This window comes from Schistocerca gregaria, chromosome 7, assembly GCF_023897955.1.
Source record: "Schistocerca gregaria isolate iqSchGreg1 chromosome 7, iqSchGreg1.2, whole genome shotgun sequence".
Classification (NCBI taxonomy): Eukaryota; Metazoa; Arthropoda; class Insecta; order Orthoptera; family Acrididae; genus Schistocerca; species Schistocerca gregaria.
In genome coordinates, this window is record NC_064926.1 from 398485352 (window position 1) to 398507945 (window position 22594).

The window sequence follows — 22594 nt, forward strand, 5'->3', positions numbered from 1 at the left end:
GCCAGAAGAAGGAACCATTATCACTGCAAGCTTTCATGAATAATAACTTCTGTATGTATGTTCTCCTGCTGCTGCTTGGTTGGTAGGTTTTTTTTATCTATCCAGTTACATAATATTTTCAAAAATAGATTATTTTTGTCAAGAGAAATATAGTTTTGCTAGCTAGTAGGAACCCTATTGCTACCTGTACATCTTGGAAAGCCTCTTGTTGTACCAAATTTCATTTAACAGTTCTGTGTATTACTTGTTTTCACTATCAAGACTCAGAGACAAAATATGTACTTCACAAATAAAGCTGATCATGAAATTTTCTGGCAGATTAAAATAATGTGCAGATCAGAACTCTAACCCAGGACCTTTTGAGCCCTGGTCTGGCACTCAGTTTTAATCTGTCCATACGTTTCATATCAGTAAACACTCAACTGCAGAGCAAAAATTTATTCTCGAAAGTTGATTATATCCAGTTGCATCTTTCTACTCGTTAAAATAACAGTGTTTGTAACTGGCAGTCAGCCTCATTGAAAGCATGTTTTCTATTAATCATAATCTGACACCAATACTCCTTACAGCTATATCGTCTGCCAGAAATATTTTGAGGGGAGATGTTACATTGTGTACACAACATTACATTTTGTCTTCAGCTTCTTGCTATGCTGTGTACACTAGATTTATTATGGTTTTGATAAAGCATTAGGTGAGAAATAAACTGTGAACTTAAAAATGAAAATGTAAATTTTATCATGTAGCTTTTCCTTCTTTGTTGCTTAGAAATACTGAAGAAGCATCCTGATGAAACTCTTGCAAAGCCTAGACAACAGATACTAGTGAATCGGCAGTCTGCTTTTCAGACCAATGAAGAAAAGGCACCCGATATAGAAGGATTACATTGTTTATTGTGCAAAGAACTTCTCTCCTCAGAATATGAGTTGCATCAGCATATACTTGAAGTTGATCATAAGTTGAGGTCTCTGTATCGCAACAACAGGTAAATTCAAGCACTTTATGTCATTGTCTTTATTCTTATCTCTTACAAGCAATTACTCTCTTGAAAAATTCTCATTTCATGGTTGATTAATAGAGATCTTTATGTTTTATTAATTGAAACTGAATGTGATGAATATATTTACAATACATAAAAAGACCCCTGGTTTGGGGGGAGGGGGGGTATAGCATATTTGGCTAGTAATCAAAATGTCAATGGTCCCAGGTTTGAACCTAGCCACTGCTTAAATTCTGAATAAAGACGGTGGCTGAAGGCTGATGTAAGTCTGCCCACAGCCTTGTCAAAGAGGGCATAGGAGCAGGCAGAGGTTCATGGTGCCCTCTTGTCCTTGAGGTGGGAAACTACCCTAAAATGTGGAAAAATCTGTGATTATCAATGACATAAAGATGCATAGGAAGACATATAAAGAGTATCCAAAGGACATGTGGCCTGTAATTGAAAAATTGTCATGATGATTTCTCCATTGGCAAATAATCTCAAGTTAGTCCCCCATTGGATCTGTGGGAGAGGACTCCCGAGGGACAGGTGGCCATGAGAAATGAAAGGATAACATTCTACATGTTGGAGCATGGAATGTCAGAAGTTTGAACATGATAGGGAAGCTAGAAAATCAGAAAAGACAAATGCAAAAGCTGAGTCTACATATAGTGTTGGTCAGTGAAGTGAAATGGAAAGAAGATAAGGATTTTTGGTCAGTTGAATATAGAGTAATATCAACAGCAGCAGAAAATGGTATAATGGGAGAAGGATTCATTATGAATAGGAAGATAGGACAGAGAGTGAATTATTATGAACAGTTTGGTGATAGTGTTGTTCTCATCAGATTTGGCAGCAAACCTACACCAATATCACAATGAGAAGATGAAGAGCTAGAGAGTACACTGAAAGGGTAATGCAGTATGTAAAGAAAGAGATCCATCCAGTTTCACTTTTGGCAGCATTCTCAAAAATTTTAGAAAAGGGAATGTACAGTTGGCTTCTTAACCATCTGATAGGAAATAATATATTTTCAAAGTCACAGCTGAGATTTCTAAAGTGTTGAGATATTGAGAAGGTTATCTGAACATACAGTGATAATATACGTGATAGTATACGTCATTCATTAACTATTAAATTGCAGGCTACTGGCATATTTTGTAATCTGTCCAAGACATTTGACTGTGTTACTCACAATATATTTTGATGCAACAGGAAAGGCTGCAAATGGTTCAGATCCCATATCTCCGACAGGAAATAAGGGGTGTCATTAGGAAAGAGAGATGTATTAAGCTGTCAGGTATCATCTAGCTGGGAACTAATTACATGTGGTGTCCCACAAGGTTCCATCTTAGGACCCTTACTTTTCCTTGTATACATCAATGACCTTTCATTGGTAAAATTAGCAGAAGCCAAGTTTGTTTTATTTCCATATGATATAAACATGGCAATTAATAGAAAATCAAGTGTAGTCTTAGAAGGATCAGTTAATGAAATTATCACAGACATTAATAAATGATTCCTAACCAATTCATTGCCATTGTATGTTGAAAAAACACACTACATGCAGTTCAGAACTTATAAGAGATTACGTCTAGATAGTAAATTTAACAGGGAGGAGCACAGAACAGATCTGCTGTAGCACAAAAACCAATCTCTACTTTCAGTGTGAATATTGTCAGACATTGGCAATCTAAAAATGAAAATGCTGGCATACTAAACTTAAATTTCATATGGGATTATTTTTTGGGATAACCCATCAAGTGAAGCTAAAGTTTTATTGGTTCAAAGACATGTAATGAGAATTATTTGTGGTGTGAACTCAGGAACATCTTGCAGAAGCCTATTTAGGGAACTAGCGATATAAATTGCTGCTTCCCAATATATTTATTCCTTAATGAAATTTGTTGTTAAAATATATCCTTCTTTCAAACCAACAGCTCAGATCATGGAATCAATATTCAAAATAGAATAACCTTCACAATGATTTAAATACACTTACTTTGGTCCAAAAACCGCAAGTGTTCACGAATACATATTTGCAGTAATTTGACAGCAGACATAAAATGTTTAATGACCATTAAAGTTCAGTTTATAATGAGCATAAAAGATTTATTGGCGGCCACTGCTACACAATTGATGAATCTTTTAGTAGAACAATCTGATGTGTGGATGTGTGTTACTAATGATATCAGATATGTGAGTATTAGTACAACCTGACAACTGTACAAAATTAATGCAGTAATCCAATCATTGTAAATAAGAGTGTAAAATGATTTTTCCATTTAGTATTTCTTTCCATTTAAATGAAAATGTGTTTTAAAAAAAATTTTACTCTCTCCATATCCATGACAATTATTTTCACTTGGGTTCTGTAGGCGGTACATCGGCACTTTTTTATTTCATTGTAAATATTTATTGTTTATGCTTGTTTTTCTGACTTGTTCTACATCCTATAGGATCTCCTCACTGTGGCTCAGTTGGAATGAAAAGTACATCTAATTTATCAATAATCTAATAATCATTGGGGATTGGAATGTGATTGTAAAGGAAGGAATAGAAGGAAGAGTTACAGGAGAACATGGGATTAGTAGTAGGAATAAGTAAGGAAAGAAACTAACTGAGTTCCGCAATAATTTTCAGTTAGTAATAGCAAATGCGCTGTTCAAAATTCACTGGAAGAGGAGGAGGTATATTTGGAAAAGACCTGGAGACACTGGAAGATTCCAGCCGGTTTACATCATGGTCATACAGATACTGAATTGTAAGATGTACCTAGGGGCAGATACAGACTCAGATCACAATTGAGCAATGATGAAGAATAAATTGAAGTTTAAGAGAATCATATGGAAGACTCAATATGGAAGAAAATGGTATGTTAAATTACTGAGGAAAGATGAGGCTGCTGCAATTAGGAGTACCACAGCAGGCAGTTCAACTGAATAGTAGTGTACATCTTTAAAAAGAGCAATCATGGATGTTGGACAGACACAAAGGGAGATAACTTCAAAGTACCGTGGCTAACAAGTGACATACTTACATTCATCACTGAAAGAAGGGAGCTCAAAAGGGTTCAGGTACAGACAGGATTATAGCAATATAAATCACTCAGGAATGAAATGAATAGGAAGGACAAGGGAGCCATGATGAAATGGCTCCATGAAAAATGTGACAAAATCAAAAAAGAAATGATTTTCGAAAGGACTGACTTAGCACACAGAAAAATCGAAACAACCTTATTTGCAGTTAAATGCAAGGACGGCAAGATTAAGAGTGCAGTGTGAATTCCAGTATCAAACATGGATAGGGAGAGCATATAGGTAGAAAGAGCACAGTATTACAGTCAGAATTTAAATAAAAAACTTTCGAAGACTTGAGAGTAAATTGGCAGAAGGGATAGATAACTTTCTACTAGAATTTCTAAAATCATTGAAGGGTGAGGGAGAGGCAAACGAAAGACAATTTAAGCTGGTGTGTAGAATCTGTGTGACTGGCAAAATACCATCAGACTTTTGGAAAAATATAATTCATTCAGTTCAGAAGGTAGCAAAAGCAGATAAGTGTGAGAAATATTGCACAGTAAACCTAACAGCTCACACATCTAAGGTGATGACAACAATAATATACAGGTGAACCTAAAAGAAAATTGAGGAATCATTAGATGGCAATTGGTTTGGCTTTAGGGAAGATAAAAGCACCAGAGAGGCAGTCCTGCTTGATAATATAAGCAAGACAGAATAAAAATCAAGACACGTTTGTTGGATTTGTCATTGTGGAAAAACCATTCGACAACATAAGGTGGTGCCAGATGTTCGAAGACCGAGAACAAAGTGCTCAGTTTAAAAAGAAGATAAGATAGTGATTCAGTTTTTCACTCCAACTGCTCAGTCTGTACACAGAAGAAGCAACAGCAGAAATAAAAGTTCAAGGTGAGATTAAATTTCACGGTTGAAGAATATCAATGATAAGATTCACTGATGACATTGCTATCCTTACTGAAAGTGAGGAAGAATTACAAGATCTATGAATGGAAGAAACAGATGAGTACAGAATATGAATTGAGAGTAAGTTGAATAAAGATGAAAGTAGTGAGAAGTAGCAGAAATGAGATTAGCGAGAAACTTAATGTCAAATTTGCTTATCACAAAGTGCACAATTCTGCTACCTTGGAAGCAAAATAATTCACGACAGATGAAGGAAGGAGGACATAAAAGGCATACCGGACAGGCATGAGAGCATTCCTGACTAAAAGAAGTCTACCAGTATCAAACAGAGGCCTTAATTTGGGGAACAAATTTCTGAGAATGTGCATTTGGAGCCTGGCACTGTATGGTAGTTAATTATGGATTGTAGGTAAACTGGAACAGAAGACAGTTGTGTTGAGATGTGATGCTACAGAAGAATGTGGACTGATAAGGTAAGAAGTGAAGAGGTTCTTCTCAGAATCAGTGAAGAAAGGAACATATTGAAAATGGTGACATGAAGAAAGAACAGGATAAAAGGACATGTATTAAGACATCAGGGAATGACTTTCGTCATACTAGAGGGAGCCATAGAGAGCAAAAACAGCAGCGGAAGACAGATATTGGAATATGTGCAACAAATAATTGGGGATGTAGGGTGCAAGTGCTAATGAAGAGGTGGGCACAGGAGAGGAATTCATGGCAGGCCACATCAAAAACAAAAGCTTATGCAGACAGTTTACTTCTTAACTGTACCACCCTTTATGAGCCTCTACATTCGATACAACAAGAACTGGTATTTACTCCTTAGAACATCCTCTGGTATGATTTTTACATTTTATATTCTGCCTGTATATTGAGAATGGCCATGCTCTGCACTTGTATATTCTAAAATATTTATTTTAGGTTCTATTACATGATTAATCGTGTGCTTTTTCTCTGTGCTCACTTGTACACGTTCCTGATTCTGTTGTAAGTGCTGTCCTATACATCCTTTCATTACCATTTACTCCAATGGTACCAGTGCTACAACAAAAATAAAACAGAAAATGGGTACTTAGAACAGTATAAAATTGCTCTGTTTCACAACAAGGAGGTATTTCCCAATTTTTTTATTGACATAGCCACAGTGTAGCTCCTATTCAGAGTAAACAGCCACAGATAAAATATACATCTACCAACATTCAGTACCATTTTGTGGATACGTTCAGTGTGATAGGCTTTTCACTATTCTGCTATTCACATCTACTGGTCTCCATTCTTCACATCTCCTTAGGTGGGCACTGTCTATGTAAGTTATCATCATCTACTCCATCGACTTCCCCAACACTTTTTCTCGCCATTTTCTGTCTTACATTACTGCTCATTACTGTTCATATGGTATGATTCTTTTGTCATTCTTGAATGGTCACTTAGATGCAGCTCATAATTAGGTATCTGGAGATTAAATTTTGTATGTTGGTTGCTAGGGTGGCAGTTTTTATGTTGGTTGCTAGAGTGGCAGTTTTAAAACACAGCAGCTATATAAATACTAGTGTATAACACTTATACAAAGTTGACATTTATTACCTTTCCTGACATTTTAGAGTTTTGATTGTACACATGTACATTGGAACTTTGAAATAGTTCATGCTCTAATTTTTATATAAAGTAAAATGGTATTTGGAGTTAATTGTACATATTTTGGCAATTTCCATGTTTTCTCTCCATGGTGTCTCAGTTAAAAAATTACACACTCATTTAACTTGTGAAAATATTCACTTTGAACTTGTTGTATTGTACTTTTACTGAAATGTTGTATGAATATGTTTCATGAGCTACTATGTAACATATGCAAATCATGTTAGATGTAGATGCTATCAGTATTTTACTACATGCTTTTCTTCTTTCTTTTTGAAAACATCATCTGATAAGAATTTACTAATAAGTTGAAACTAGTGATGATACTACACTCCAGGAAATTGAAATAAGAACACCGAGAATTCATTGTCCCAGGAAGGGGAAACTTTATTGACACATTCCTGGGGTCAGATACATCACATAATCACACTGACAGAACCACAGGCACATAGACACAGGCAACAGAACATGCACAATGTCGGCACTAGTACAGTGTATATCCTCCTTTCGCAGCAATGCAGGCTGCTATTCTCCCATGGAGACGATCGTAGAGATGCTGGATGTAGTCCTGTGGAACGGCTTCCCATGCCATTTCCACCTGGCGCCTCAGTTGGACCAGTGTTCGTGCTGGACGTGCAGAACGCGTGAGACGACGCTTCATCCAGTCCCAAACATGCTCTATGGGGGACAGATCCGGAGATCTTGCTGGCCAGGGTAGCTGACTTACACCTTCTAGAGCACGTTGGGTGGCACGGGATACATGCGGACGTGCATTGTCCTGTTGGAACAGCAAGTTCCCTTGCCGGTCTAGGAATGGTAGAACGATGGGTTCGATGACGGTTTGGATGTACCGTGCACTATTCAGTGTCCCCTCAACGATCACCAGAGGTGTACGGCCAGTGTAGGAGATCGTTCCCACACCATGATGCCGGGTGTTGGCCCTGTGTGTCTCGGTCGTATGCAGTCCTGATTGTGGCGCTCACCTGCACGGCGCCAAACACGCATACGACCATCAATGGCACCAAGGCAGAAGTGACTCTCATTGCTGAAGACGACACGTCTCCATTCGTCCCTCCATTCACGCCTGTCGCGACACCACGGAGGCGGGCTGCACGATGTTGGGGCGTGAGCGGAATACGGCCTAATGGTCTGCGGGACCGTAGCCCAGCTTCATGGAGATGGTTGCGAATGGTCCTCGCCGATACCCCAGAATCAACAGTGTCCCTAATTTGCTGGAAAGTGGCGGTGCGGTCCCCTACGGCACTGCGTAGGATCCTACGGTCTTGGCGTGCATCCGTGCGTAGCTGCGGTCTGGTCCCAGAATGACGGGCACGTGCACCTTCCGCCGACCACTGGCGACAACATCGATGTACTGTGGAGACCTCACGCCCCACGTGTTGAGCAGTTCGGCGGTACGTCCACCCGGCCTCCCGCATGCCCACTATACGCCCTCGCTCAAAGTCCGTCAACTGCACATACGGTTCACGTCCATGCTGTCGCTGAATGCTACCAGTGTTAAAGACTGCGATGGAGCTCCGTATGTCACGGCAAACTGGCTGACACTGACGGCGGCGGTGCACAAATGGTGCGCAGCTAGCGCCATTCGACGGCCAACACCGCGGTTCCTGGTGTGTCCGCTGTGCCGTGCGTGTGATCATTGCTTGTACAGCCCTCTCGCAGTGTCCGGAGCAAGTATGGTGGGTCTGACACACCGGTGTCAATGTGTTCTTTTTTCCATTTCCAGGAGTGTATTTGTGTGACCCCCAGACTGGAAAGAAACAACAAAAGAATTTTACTTAGAAGATGGTTACTGTGTCACCTTCAAGATTATGACTAGTTTTTGTTTCGCTTATTATTGTTTCTCTCAGACCTTGCTCAGTTTGTGTTGTGTGACTTAAGTACTTCATCGACTGTCTGATCATTAAAACATGTGACATGATAACTATTGTAGTTTGAGAAGCAGAAATGTTTGTTTATGTGGCATTAGCTGTCTTAACTTGTGAGTAAAATTGATGCTGCCATTTTGCCTGTAATTGATACCTGCCTTGATACCTGCCTCCCCCCCCCCTCTCCCTTCTTTGCTATTCTCCCTGCATGTGTGTTTTTATATTTTTTCTATATGTCCTAAAACCTCCCTTCGGACTGTGAGTTTAATGCTACACAATTTAGACTTGGCACACAATGTAGGTATTGAAGAAGCATATGCCCAGAACATTGAGACAGATTTTGTTTCCACTTTCTCACTATTTTCAAATTTGGACTCATGTCCCTCCTTGTAAACTTTAGAAGAAGAATTGCTGTCATCATATGAAATATTACTTAATTGAGAACTACTGTGTAACAAGTTGACAAGATTTGTAATTACCTCCTACTCACAGAAGCAATACTACCTACAAGTACTTGTTCACCCTCTCTGGCAGAAATTTTTACCACCTCCAAATTCTGGCTATTTCCTTTCTCTTTTTATGTGCATCTGTAGAAAACATCGACTGCAAAAAAAGTGTAAGAGAAATTAAAGGAAGTTGGCAAGGACTCAGGACTCTACTAGAGTATATGATAACTGAGAACACTCTCAACAGTTATATTGGAAAATTGTTCATGTGTGGGAGAACATGTGTGAAACTGCGTTTTAATGTGAAGCAAATTGAGTAATGTTTACTTAGAAATAAAAGAGGAATAGGTAACATCTTTACCATGTTGAGCACCACAGGTCATTGTTACTAATATTAGTAGTTGATTTAAACCTTGACAGCTGTATTATTGCAGTCTGATTGTGGAACATAAGATTAAGTCACCTACACCTAGTTGCAATGGTAGAATTATATTTCTGTGACCAGTGACATATGAATGAGCCTTGAATACTTCTTCATTAGATGCCTAACCTAATGTTACTATCCTTTTTTGAACAGAACATTATTATTTAACTTCTGCATAAATGCTTTTTTTTTCTAAATTTTACAGTGGACTTAGCTGGACAATTAAATCAGAACATACTGCCATGAGGTAACAGTTTATGGGATAGTTTTAGAACAAAAATAGCATTAATACTTAACTTCCAAGTTCTTTGGCATAAATAATAACTGGACAGAATTTTTATTCCACTTTCAAATTATAGTTACCAGATGCAGCAGATATATTTACAAGCATGGATTTCATCATGCTGATAAATAAAAATTTTGCTATTACAGTTCAGCATTCACCTGAGCCATGACATTATTACAAATAAAAGTTCCAAAAAACAGCTACAATAAAACTATCAGTCACACACTGCCATGTGATTGCAGCTGCCATTATTATTTTAGTGTCAACACTCTTCAGCATTATTAGACACAATTTTTTTAATTACTCCCAATTACAAAATTTATTTTTGAAATTACTGAAGTGTAACATTAACCTCAGTATAAAACAGAAACATAGATTCTATGATCAGTTGTGTTCCAAATCTTTTTATACCAATCGTGTACTGCAGATTATAGATGAGATATCAGTTATATTACAAAAAATTATTCATGCCACTTTACAAACATTGAACAAAGATTCTACCAAAGGAATTTATATGTACTGCATTGAATACCGTGAGGATTGATTAGTTTTTTCACATAACTAAAACTATGCCATCATCAGACCTCTAAGGTAACATAGTGACTGAGTTTGTATTGCCAGACAAAATATCATGCCAAAGCAAACCAGTATCTGCACCAGCATACATAACATGGCTTTACACTCATAAACTGTCTGAGTACAGCTGCATTTTAATCTCTGATTTATTCCAGAGGCAGCTAGTTTTGGAAATTAATTACGGCATTGTCATTCTCTCTATGGTCACATAGTACCTGAACTTGTATCGGCACATTCTCTCTATGGTCACATAGTACCTGAACTTGTATCGGCACATAAAATGTCACGCAAAAGTGGACAAATACCTTCACCAGCATATGCACATGGCTGTAGACTCATAAACAATCTGCACACAAATTGTTTATGAGTGTACAGCCATTCTACACACACTGGTGTGGATACTGGTTTGCTTTTGCATAATATTTTGTCTGATAATACAAACTCAGCCACTTTGTGGCCTTAGAGCACCAGATGAAGCATAATGAAATGTTGAATCCGGTTGCCTCTGGAATAAATCAGAAATGAAAATACAGCTGTTTATTATTGCTGATTACATCTATATCGACTGTCATCCTGTCATCTCTCATAAAAAGGATGGATGAAGTGGAATCTTTAATCACATCCTTCAGATCCTATCAGTGATGATCAGGTCTCTTTTGGTCTCTAATAATGTTTACACACAGGTAGTTAGCATGAACATATGGAGAGCTTAATAGTTATCTCTTCAGAAAGCAAAAGTGCACACAGTAAATATGAAGTGATCATGATTTCCTTCACACACAGAAAAAAAAGTCACAGAACAATCGCTATTGTTGTTTTGTTGTGGTCTTAAGTCCAGAGACGTTTGATGCAGCTCTTCATGCTAATCTATCATGCGCAAACTTCTTCATCTCTGAATAACTACTGCAACCTACATCCTTCTGAATCTGCTTAGTGTATTCATCCCTTGGTCTCCCTCTGCCAGTTTTACCCTCCACACTTCCCTCCAATACTAAATCGGTGATCCCTTGATGCCTCAGAACGAGTCCTACCAACCGATCCCTTCTTCTAGTCAAATTGTGCCACGAATTTCCTTTTTCCCAATTCTATTCAGTACCTCCTCATTAGTTACATAATCTACACATCTAATCTTCAACATTCTTCTGTAGAACCACATTTCAAAAGCTTCTATTCTCTTCTTACCTAAACTACTTATCATCCATGTTTCACTTCCATACATGGCTACACTCCATACCAATACTTTCAGAAAAGATTTCCTGACACTTAAATCTATACTTGATGTTAACAAATTTCTCTTCTTCAGAAATGCTTTCCTTGCCATTGCCAGTCTACATTTTGTATCATCTCTACTTCAGCCATCATCAGTTATTTTGTTCCCCAAATGGCAAAACTCATCTACTACTTTAAGTGTCTCATTTCCTAGTCTCATTTCCTCAGAATCACCTGATTTAATTCCATTATTCTCATTTTGCTTTTGTTGATGTTCATCTTACATAATCCTTTCAAGAACTGCCATTCTGTTCAAGTTCTCTTCCAGTTCCTTTGCTGTCTCTGTCAGAATTACAATGTCACTGGCAAACTTAAAAGTTTTTATTTCTGCTCCATGGATTTTAATTCCTGCTCCAAATTTTTCTTTTGTTTCATTTACTGCTTGCTCAATATACAGGTTAAATAACACTGGGGATAGGCTACAATCCTGTGTCACTCCCTTCCCAGCCACTGCTTTCCTTTCATGCCCCTGGACTCTTTATAACTGCTGTCTGGTATCTGTACAATATGTAAATAGTCTTTTGCTCCCTGTATTTGATGCCTGCCACCTTCAGAATTTGCAAGAGGGTATTCCAGTCAACATTCTCAAAAGCTTTCTCTAAGTCTACAAATGCTAGAAATGTAGCTTTTCCCTACCTTAATCGTTCTTCTAAGATAAGTCATAGGGTTAGTATTGCCTCGCGTGTTCAACATTTCTGTGGAATCCAAACTGATCTTCCCCAATGTCAGCTTCTACCAGTTTTTCCATTCGTCTGTAAAGAATTTATGTTAATATTTTGCCGCCATGAGTTACTGAACTGATAGTTTGGTTATTTTCACACGTATCGATGCCTGCCTTATTTGCAATTATTACATTCTTCTTAAAGTCTGAGGGTATTTCACCTGTCTCATACATCTTCCTCATGAGATGGTTAAGATTTTTCAGGGCTGGCTGTCCCAAGACTATCAGTAGTTCTAATGGAATGTTGTCTACTCCCGGGGCCTTGTTTCGACTCACATCTTTCAGTGCTCTGTCAAATTCTTCACGCAGTATCATATCTCAGATTTCATCTTCATCTACATCCTCTTCCATTTCCTTAATATTGTACTCAAGTGCATCACCCTTGTATAGACCCTCTATATACTCCTTCCACCTTTCTGTTTTCCCTTCTTTGCTTTTACATCTGAGCTCTTGATATTCAGACAAGTGGCTCTCTTTTCTATAAAGGTCTCTCTATTTTTTCTGTAGGCAGTATCTATCTTACCCCTAGTGATATATGACTCTACATCCTTACATTTGTGATCTAGCCATCCCTGCTTAGCCATTTTGCACTTCCTGTCAGTCTCATTTTTGAGACATTTGTATTCCTTTTTGCTTACTTCGTTACTGCATTTTTATATTTTCTCCTTTCATCAATTACATTCAGTGTCTCTTCTTTTACCCAAGGATTTCTACAGACACTTGTCTTTTTACTTACTTGATCTTCTGCTGCCTTCACTATTTCATCTCTCAAAGCTACCAATTCTTCTTCTACTGTATTTCTTTCCCCTGTTCTTGTCAATCATTCCCTAATGCTCTCTCTGAAATTCTCTACAACCTGTCATTCATTTAGTTTCTCCAGATCCCATCTCCTTAAATTCCCACCTTTTTGCAGTTTCTTCAGTTTTAATTGAGCCCCTGGAAATGTCTTACAATTTAAAACCTGGTTCGTAAATCTCTGTCTTACTATTATATGATCTGTTTGAAACTTTCCAGTGTCTCCAGGTCTCTTCCATGTAGACAACCATCTTTCATGATTCCTAAACCAAGTGTTGCCTATGATTATGTTATGCTCTGTGTGAAATTCTACCAGGCATTCAATACCCCCATTCCATATTCTCCTACTACATTTCCTTCTCTTCCTTTTCTTGCTATCAAATTCCAGACCCCCATAGCTATTACATTTTTGTCTCCCTTCAGTAGCTGAATAATTTCACATTTTTTCAATCTCTTCATTACCTGAGGAGCTAGTTGGCACATAAACTTTTACTATTGTGGTAGGTGTGGACTTCTTGTCTATCATGCCTACAATAATGTGTTCACCATGCTGTTCGTAGTAGCTTACCTGCACCCCTAGTTTTTTTATTCATTATTAAACCTACTCCTGCATTATCCCTATTTTATTTTATGTTTATAACACTGTATTCACCTGATGAGAAGTCCTGTTCCTCCTGCCACCGAACTTCACTAATTCCCACTATATCCAACTTTAACCTATTCATTTCCCTTTTTAAATTTTCTGACCTACCAGCCCAATTAAGGGATCTGACATTGCACGCTCTGCTCCATAGAATGCCAGTCTTCTTTCTCCTGATAATGATGCCCTCTTGAATAGTCCCCGCTCGGAGATATATTTTACGTCTGGGATATTTTACCTTAGAGGACGCTATCTTCATTTAACCATATAGTAAAGCTGCATGCCCTTGGGAAAAATTACGGTTGTAGCTTCCCCTTGCTTTCGGCCGTTATCAATACCAGCACAGCAAGGCCGTTTTGGTTAATGTTACAAGGCCATATCCATCAGTCATCCAGACGGTTGCCCCTGCAACTACTGGAAAGGTTGCTACTCCTCTTCAGGAACCACATGTTTTTCTGGCCTCTCAACAGATACCCCTCTGTTGTGGTTGCACCTACAGTACAGCTATCTGTATCGCTGAGGCAAGCAAGCCTCCCCACCAATGGCAGGGTCCATGGTTCATGGGGGGACGATTACTTTAGTCATAGATATTAATCTACTGAATCGAAACACACACATTTTGATGTCAGCTGTTGTTGTTGTTGTTGTGGTCTTCAGTCCTGAGACTGGTTTGATGCAGCTCTCCATGTTACTCTATCCTGTGCAAGCATCTTCATCTCCCAGAACCCACTGTAACCCACATCCTTCTGAATCTGCTTAGTGTAGTCATCTCTTGGTCTCCCTCTACGATTTTTACCCTCTACGCTACCCTCCAATACTAAATTGGTGATCCCTTGAGGCCTCAGAACATGTCCTACCAACCGATCCCTTCTTCTGGTCAAGCTGTGCCACAAACTTCTCTTCTCCCCAATCCTATTCAATACTTCCTCATTAGTTATGTGATCTACCCATCTAATCTTCAGCATTCTTCTGTAGCACCACATTTCGAAAGCTTCTATTCTCTTCTTGTCCAAACTATTTATCGTCCATGTTTCACTTCCATACATACAAATACTTTCAGAAATGACTTCCTGACACTTAAATCTATACTCGATGTTAACAAATTTCTCTTCTTCAGAAACGCTTTCCTTGCCATTGCCAGTCTACATTTTATATCTTCTCTACTTCGACCATCATCAGTTATTTTACTCCCCAAATAGCAAAACTCCTTTACTAGTTAAAGTGTGTCATTTCCTAATCTAATTCCCTCAGCATCACCAGACTTAATTAGATTACATTCCATTATCCTCGTTTTGCTTTTGTTGACGTTCATCTTATATCCTCCTTTCAAGACACTATCCATGCCGTTCAACTGCTCTTCCAAGTCCTTTGCTGTCTCTGACAGAATTACAATGTCATAGGTGAACCTCATCGTTTTTATTTCTTCTACATGGATTGTAATACCTACTCCGAAATTTCCTTTTGTTTCCTTTACTGCTTGCTCAATATACAGATCGAATAGCATTGGGGAGAGGCTGCAACCCTGTCTCACTCCCTTCCCAACCACTGCTTCCCTTTCATGTCCCTCGACTCGTATAACTGCCATCTGGTTTCTGTACAAATTGTAAATAGCCTTTCGCTCCCTTTATTTTACCCCTGCCACCTTCAGAATTTGAAAGAGAGTATTCCAGTCAACATTGTCAAAAGCTTTCTCTAAGTCTACAAATGTTAGAAACGTAGGTTTGCCCTTCCTTAATCTAGCTTCGTAGGGTCAGTATTGCCTCACGTGTTCCAACATTTCTACGGAATCCAAACTGATCTTCCCAGAGGTCGACTTCTGCTAGTTTTTCCATTCGTCTGTAAAGAATTCGCGTTAGTATTTTGCAGCTGTGACTTATTAAACTGATAGTTCGGTAATTTTCAAATCTGTCAACACATTCTTTCTTTGGGATTGGAATTATTATATTCTTCTTGAAGTCTGAGTGTATTTTGCTTGTCTCATACATCTTGCTCACCAGATGGTAGAGTTTTGCCAGGACTGGTTCTCCCAAGGCTGTCAGTAGTTCCAATGGAATGTTGTCTACTCCGGGGGCCTTGTTTCGACTCAGGTCTTTCAGTGCTCTGTCAAACTCTTCGCGTAGTATCGTATCTCCCATTTCATATTAACCTGCAACCTCTACTATTTCCTTAATATTATCCTCAAGTGCATCGCCCTTACATACATTTATTCTATTTCTTCGTCATCTGCAGAGCTAGTTGGCGTATAAACTACTGTAGTAGGTGTGGGCTTCGTATCTATCTTGGCCACAATAATGCGTTCACGATGCTGTTTGTAGTAGCTTACCCACATTCCTATTTTCCTATTCATTACTAAACCTACTCCTGCATTACCCCTATTTGATTTTGTGTTTATAACCCTGTAGTCACCTGACCAGAAGTCTTGTTCCTCCTGCCACCGAACTTCACTAATTCCCACTATATCGAACTTTAACCTATCCATTTCCCTTTAAAAATTTTCTAACCTACCTGCCCGATTAAGGGATCTGACATTCCACGCTCCGATCCGTAGAACGCCAGTTTTCTTTCTCCTGATAACAACATCCTCTTGAGTAGTCCTCATCCGGAGATCCGAATGGGGGACTATTTTACCTCCGGAATATTTTACCCAAGAGGACACCATCATCATTTAATCATACAGTAAAGCTGCATGCCCTCGGGAAAAATTACGGCCGTAGTTTCCCCTTGCTTTCAGCCGTTTGCAGTACCAGCACAGCAAGGCCGTTTTGGTTATTGTTACAAGGCCAGATCAGCCAATCAACCAGACTGTTGCCCCTGCAACTACTGAAAAAGCTGCTGCCCTTCTTCAGGAACCACACGTTTGTCTGGCCTCTCAACAGATACCCCTCTGTTGTGGTTGCACCTACAGTACGGCTATCTGTATCGCTGAGGCAAGCAAGCCTCCCCACCAACGGCAAGGTCCATGGTTCATGGGGGGAGGTTTTATTTCTTCTCCATGGATTTTAATACGTACTCCAATTTTTTCTTTTGTTTCCTTTACTGCTTGCTCAATATATAGATTGAATAACTTAGGGGAGATTCTACAACCCTGTCTCTCTCCCTTCCCAACCACTGCTTCCCTTTCATGTCCCTCGACTCTGATAACTGCCATCTGGTTTCTGTACAAATTGTAAATAGCCTTTCGCTCCCTGTATTTTACCCATGCCACCTTTAGAATTTGAAAGGGAGTATTCCAGTTAACATTGTCAAAAGCTTTCTCTAAATATACAGATGCTAGAAAATTGGGTTTGCCTTTCATTAATCTTTCTTCTAAGATAAGTCGTAAGGTCAGTATTGCCTCACGGGGTCCAACATTTCTACGGAATCCAAACTGATCATCCCTGAGGTCGGCTTCTACCAGTTCTTCCATTCGTCCGTAAAGAATTCACGTTAGTATTTTGCAGCTGTGACTTATTAAACTTATAGTTCGGTAATTTTCACATCTGTCAACACCTTCTTTCTTTGGGATTGGAATTATTATACTCTTCTTGAAGTCTGAGGGTATATCACCTGTCTTGTACATCATGCTCACCAGATGGTAGAGTTTTTTCAAGACTGGCTCTCCTAAAGCCGTCAGTAGTTCCAATGGAATGTTGTCTATTCCTGGGGCCTTGTTTTGACTCAGATCTTTCAGTGCTCTGTCAAACTCTTCGCGTAGTATCGTATCTCCCATTTCATATTAACCTGCAACCTCTACCATTTCCTTAATATTATCCTCAAGTGCATCGCCCTTGTATAGACCCTCTATATACTCCTTCCACCTTTCTGCTTTCCCTTCTTTCTTAGAACTGGGTTTCCATCTGAGCTCTTGATATTCATACAAGTGGCTCTCTTTTCTCCAAAGGTCTGTTTAATTTTCCTGTATGCAGTATCTATCTTCCCCCGAGGGAGGTAAGCCTCTGCATCCTTACATTTGTCCTCTAGCCATCCCTACTTAGCCATTTTGCACTTCCTGTCGATCTCATTTTTGATTCGTTTGTATTCCTGTTAGCCTGCTTCATTTACTGCATTTTTATATTTTCTTCTTTCGTCAATTACATTCAGTTTTTCTCCTGTACCCAAGGAGTTCTACTAGCCCCCACCTTTTTACCTACCTGATCCTCTGCTGCCTTCACTACTTCACCCCTCAGGCATACCCATTCTTCTACTGTATTTCTTTGCCCCATTCCTGTCAATTGTTCCTTTATGTTCTCCCTGAAACTCTGTGCAACCTCTAGTTTAGTCAGTTTATCTAGGTCCCATCTCCTAAAATTCCCACCTTTTTGCAGTTTGTTCAGTTTTAATCTACAGTTCATAACCAATAGATTGTGGTCAGAGTCCACATCTGCCTCCACACCTGCCCCCTGGAAATGTGTTACAATTTAAAACCTGGTTCCTAAATCTCTGTCTTACCGTTATATAATCTATCTGATACCTTCCAGTATCTCCAGGGTTCTTCCATGTATACAACCTTCTTTTATGATTCTTAAACCAAGTGTTACCTATGATTAGGTTATGCTCTGTGCAAAATTCTACCAGACGGCTTCCTGTTTCATTTCTTACCCCCAATCCATATTCATCTACTGTTTTCTTCTGTCCCTTTTCCAACTCTCGAATTCCAGTCACCCATGACTACTAAATTTTTGTCTCCCTTCACTTCCTGAATAATTTCTTCTATCTCATCATACATTTCATCAATTTCTTCATCATCTGCAGAGCTAGTTGGCACATAAACTTGTACTACTGTAGTAGGCATGGGCTTCGTGTCTATCTTGGCCACAATAATGCATTCACTTTGCTGTTTGTAGTAGCCTACCCGCACCCCTACTTTTTATTCATTATTAAACCTGCTCCTGCATTACCCCTGTCTGATTTTGTATTTATAACCCTGTATTCACCTTTTCTGTTGGTCATTATAAAATATTTTCTCACAGCCTGAATCAAACAAACGCAGAGACCACAAACAGTTCCCAAGGCTGGATTGAAATGCAGGTTAGCTAGACTGAATTTATGCTTAATGAGCATTAAGAGCAGAGTGAACAGAATAGGAACAGACTAAACTGAGAGACCAAAATGCCTTTGGTCATACAAAGACTCACTTCAGGATATTGTTCAATTTCTTTAATTTATTATAGTTCATAAATTCTATAGGTGGGAATATTTGCATTTCACTAGCGGACAAGATTGTAATTGTATTTTGTTTACATACTATTTGGTATGAGCAGCAGCTAATAAAGTATGCAGTACTAATTTATGCCCATGCAGTGGAAAACACTAGTTTATGACCATGGGATCCATCTTGTATATTCAAATTTAGTTACTTATAATTCAGCGATTTTTAACTAAGGACTGTTGCTCATTAATATGGGTGTCAGTAGATTCAAAAAAATCATGAAATCAAAAATATATCAACAGATCCCAGAAATTTATATAAATGTGGCCATAATTGGCATTGAAAGTTTAGACCACGTGAAATCTTTAATTAACGATATACTGTAATAATGTAAATATGTTATATAAAGGGGAAAATGGCTCTTTAATTTGAATGTTGTTTTTCCTTCCAAATTGAGGAGCACTTTTTCAAAACTTGACAAATTTTACAGATACAGCTTTCATAAAATGAGTTTTTCTGTTTTCACCTAGACAGATATGTTTCTGCATTTGAATATTTATTTTATTATTAGACCTCACTGACCGTAATTAAGTGTTGTAATGAAATATATTAAAATGTAATTGTTATAACCATATATTGAGGTATGATTTTCCAGATTTTTCCAAATGTCTATAAATGCTAATAATTATTGCTGGTGTGGCGTTGATATAAACATCAACCCACAAATGAGGACTGTCTCTCTGCTTGTGAGTTCTTTTGATGAAAAGTTTGAAATGATTCAGTCTTTTTATGAGACTTGTTGTACATACACAAGTAGATGTTTATATTTAAATATACATCTATATCTAAATATAAAGTGGAAGTGATTGATTTTGGGATAGTAACCCATTACATTCCCACATTGGTGACCTCATTACAAATTTCATGTATATTTCGTGTCTCTCATGCCGGTTCATTGTGCTACAAATGAATATTCATCACCATGACTTATCCACACATCGTTTTCCTCATGCACTTGGAAGCTCAAATAAGCTCTCTGGATGTATTCATCATGTCTCCCATGACTGGATTTTCTATTGCTGACTACAATCCATGTACTCCACCCACATCACATGAGATGTTAGTCTTGCCACAATGGCTGTTTGCTACACCTCAGGTCAGAACAATGGACTCAGGCTTTGTATCACCGGGTTGTGTTCATCACTGTGTGCAGTTGAACTCAGACAATATTGAGAACAATGTTTCTTCCAATCATAACCTGAACGCACAGGTTAGTTGCCACCACAGCTTCCTGCATCATATGGCATGTCTCTAAAAGTTTTCCGGAGTTTTGTGCAAAATTTAATGCAGATGTGTTGCTCCTCTAACTCTGCAATCTGTGCGACACAAGGCTACTCAATATAGCACTAAACAATAGCTAACAGATGTATAACAATGAAACTTCTGGATGTTCCCGAATTTTTTAAACAGATCTTGTATAATAATTGGATAGATAAAAAATCCACTCACCAAGCGGCGGCAGCAGAACACACATTATAGAAAGGTATTGAAATTTGCAAGTTTTTAGAGCCAGTGGCACTTTCCTGTGGTAGAGGGGTTGAAGAGAACTGAAGGAAAAGGACTGGCGATGTAGGGAAGCAGCCTACTCACACCGAATAAAATTCACATCAGTCTTTTCATTGTGTGCCAGCCAGTCCGCTGTAACTAGCTCTGACGTCATAAATGTTCTGCAATACTTTAAAAATCAAGTAAATAACCTGAAACGTTTCTAGCATGTCAGGAGTAATACTAAATCAATGTGTGTTGAATATCAGTGCAGTAACTTTAACCATTTTCGAGATTTTGACATTTCTCTGTAAAATCATTGGCGCAACAGAAAAGAGCTAGAAACTTAAAAATTTATATTTAGATTCCTTTTGCATAATAATTTAGCAGAAACAGTATTCTGGATCTCACAAATTAAAATTTTAGTCGAAATTCATGATTTTCTGGTTTTTGTCTTAGAAATTAAGGAAGCAAGATGGATTAAGTAGGCGAATAAATAAAGCTAGGTTGTTTAAATTTAAGTAGAAGGGAGATCCGCTATAATCATAAAGATGTGAGATGTTTCAACTGAATAACTATAAACCTATAGCAATAGCGTATCCCCAAAGGGCAAGTTCGGGGCTTGTCTACTGCGTGTAGTGTAACTAAATTATTTTTCTCTCCCAAAAGTATTTGACTGAGCAACGTCAGACTTTTATTATGATTACTTACCTGTGTGCTGATTGCACATTTAAATTGAGAGCTTCATCGGTCATCAGCAAAGGAAGCAATGATTTATTTGATAACTTAAAGTGGTGCTTTACTAGCCCAGCGGCTAGTCGGGAGAGCGGATTTAATCAGGCGTTCCCTTAGCCGTCCGCACTGCGGCTTTATATATAAGAATGCTGCGTGAGAAAAAAAGGCCCAGTTCTCTCCAGACGCTGATTAGCGCACCATCTGTGCCGGGGGTCGCATCGCGTCGGTATCATTGCTATAAACAGCCTCGGATGCCGTAATAAGTTACTCGGGATACGCGTAACCATGAAATCATTTTCGAGTGAAGTGTTAATTCTGTAATGACTTTAATGATCTATCTTCAGTTTGTGTATGTCGTATTTTCAAGTGCCGCTGCGGGACAGACATTCTACCATTATTTAGCGTGGCATTTGATGAACATTATCATCAAATTATAACGAGCATTCACTTGAACCTTTAATTTAAACCGTTATAGTTGCATGAGCGCATTAGACTCTGAACTGCTCTGGTAGTTGGATTGTGTGGATTCTTTTTGGTCTGTGACTATCAGAATATAGTGAACATTTTAGAGCGAATGGTTTTTTGATTACGAATCCCAGACAATCTCCTAATTCCTCAGAGCTATAAACTGTAGCTATAAGTGTATTTCTCAGATGAAGTGGGCACAAGGAATTCTAATTACAGGCTTCACGTTTTGCTAATCACTTTCTGGTTGGCAATATTGTAGTTAGAGAGCCAGTGTTGAGAACGACAAACAACAGCATTAAATAAATCATAGGAACATTTTAATAACAATAATTCCACCCGCCGCCCCACATATGGTGCATGTGCCGGAAAAGACATTCCACATTTATCATTATTCAATTATATTTCCACCCGCCGCCCCACAGTGAGGTTTAGGAGATGGGGAGAGGTGAGAAAAGTCACCCAGAACCCTGGGTCAGAGGAGACTCGCTTAATGAGATGAGCAGGAAAGACTGATTTTTGGGGAGTGTAGCAGAAAAGATTTGGAAACCTGAGAGCTTAGAGATGGGAGATAGGCTAATATGATATACAGATGTTACTTACTAAGCACCATGCATGAGTTAATAAGAGCGGAGAGCTAAGTGTATATATGTGGTAGTGGGAGGGGGGGAATAAACTGGTCAGAAAATAGAAGATATAGAAAACTAAAAGGGAGTGGAAAAGAAATAGTTCTAGAGAAAAAATGCTGAGACAGAAGAAATTATTGTACATTAAGGCCAGTTGCGTAGCAAGAGTCAAGAATATGTTGTGACACCAGTTCACACCTGCAGAGTTCAGGGAAAGTGATGTCTGGTGGAAGAATGCTAATGTGTGGTGACACAGGCACCTAGGTCACAACTGCCACATTGTAGAGCATTCCCTGCGACAGGATTTTGTGTGTTCCTAGTATACCCTCTGTCTATATCCATTCATCCTGGCTGTTAGTGTGACAGTAATTATGCTGATGTGAAAGGCTAAACAGTGTTCACATATCAGCTGGTACATGACCTGCGTCATTTCACAGGTGGCTCCTTCTTTGATAGAATATGTTTTGCCAGTTACAGGACTGGTTTACAGT

General features: G+C 38.7%; 1 protein-coding gene across 1 annotated transcript in view; it reads left to right on the plus strand.

The window, feature by feature from the left end:
- The window catches only part of LOC126282194 (putative helicase MOV-10), a 461728-nt gene that overhangs the window by 74796 nt on the left and 364338 nt on the right, over window positions 1–22594 (plus strand). Inside the window, exon 3 of the mRNA XM_049981723.1 lies at window positions 769–985. Within this exon, the coding sequence (XP_049837680.1) occupies window positions 769–985 (217 nt within the window). The remainder of the gene's footprint in view (window positions 1–768; window positions 986–22594) is intronic.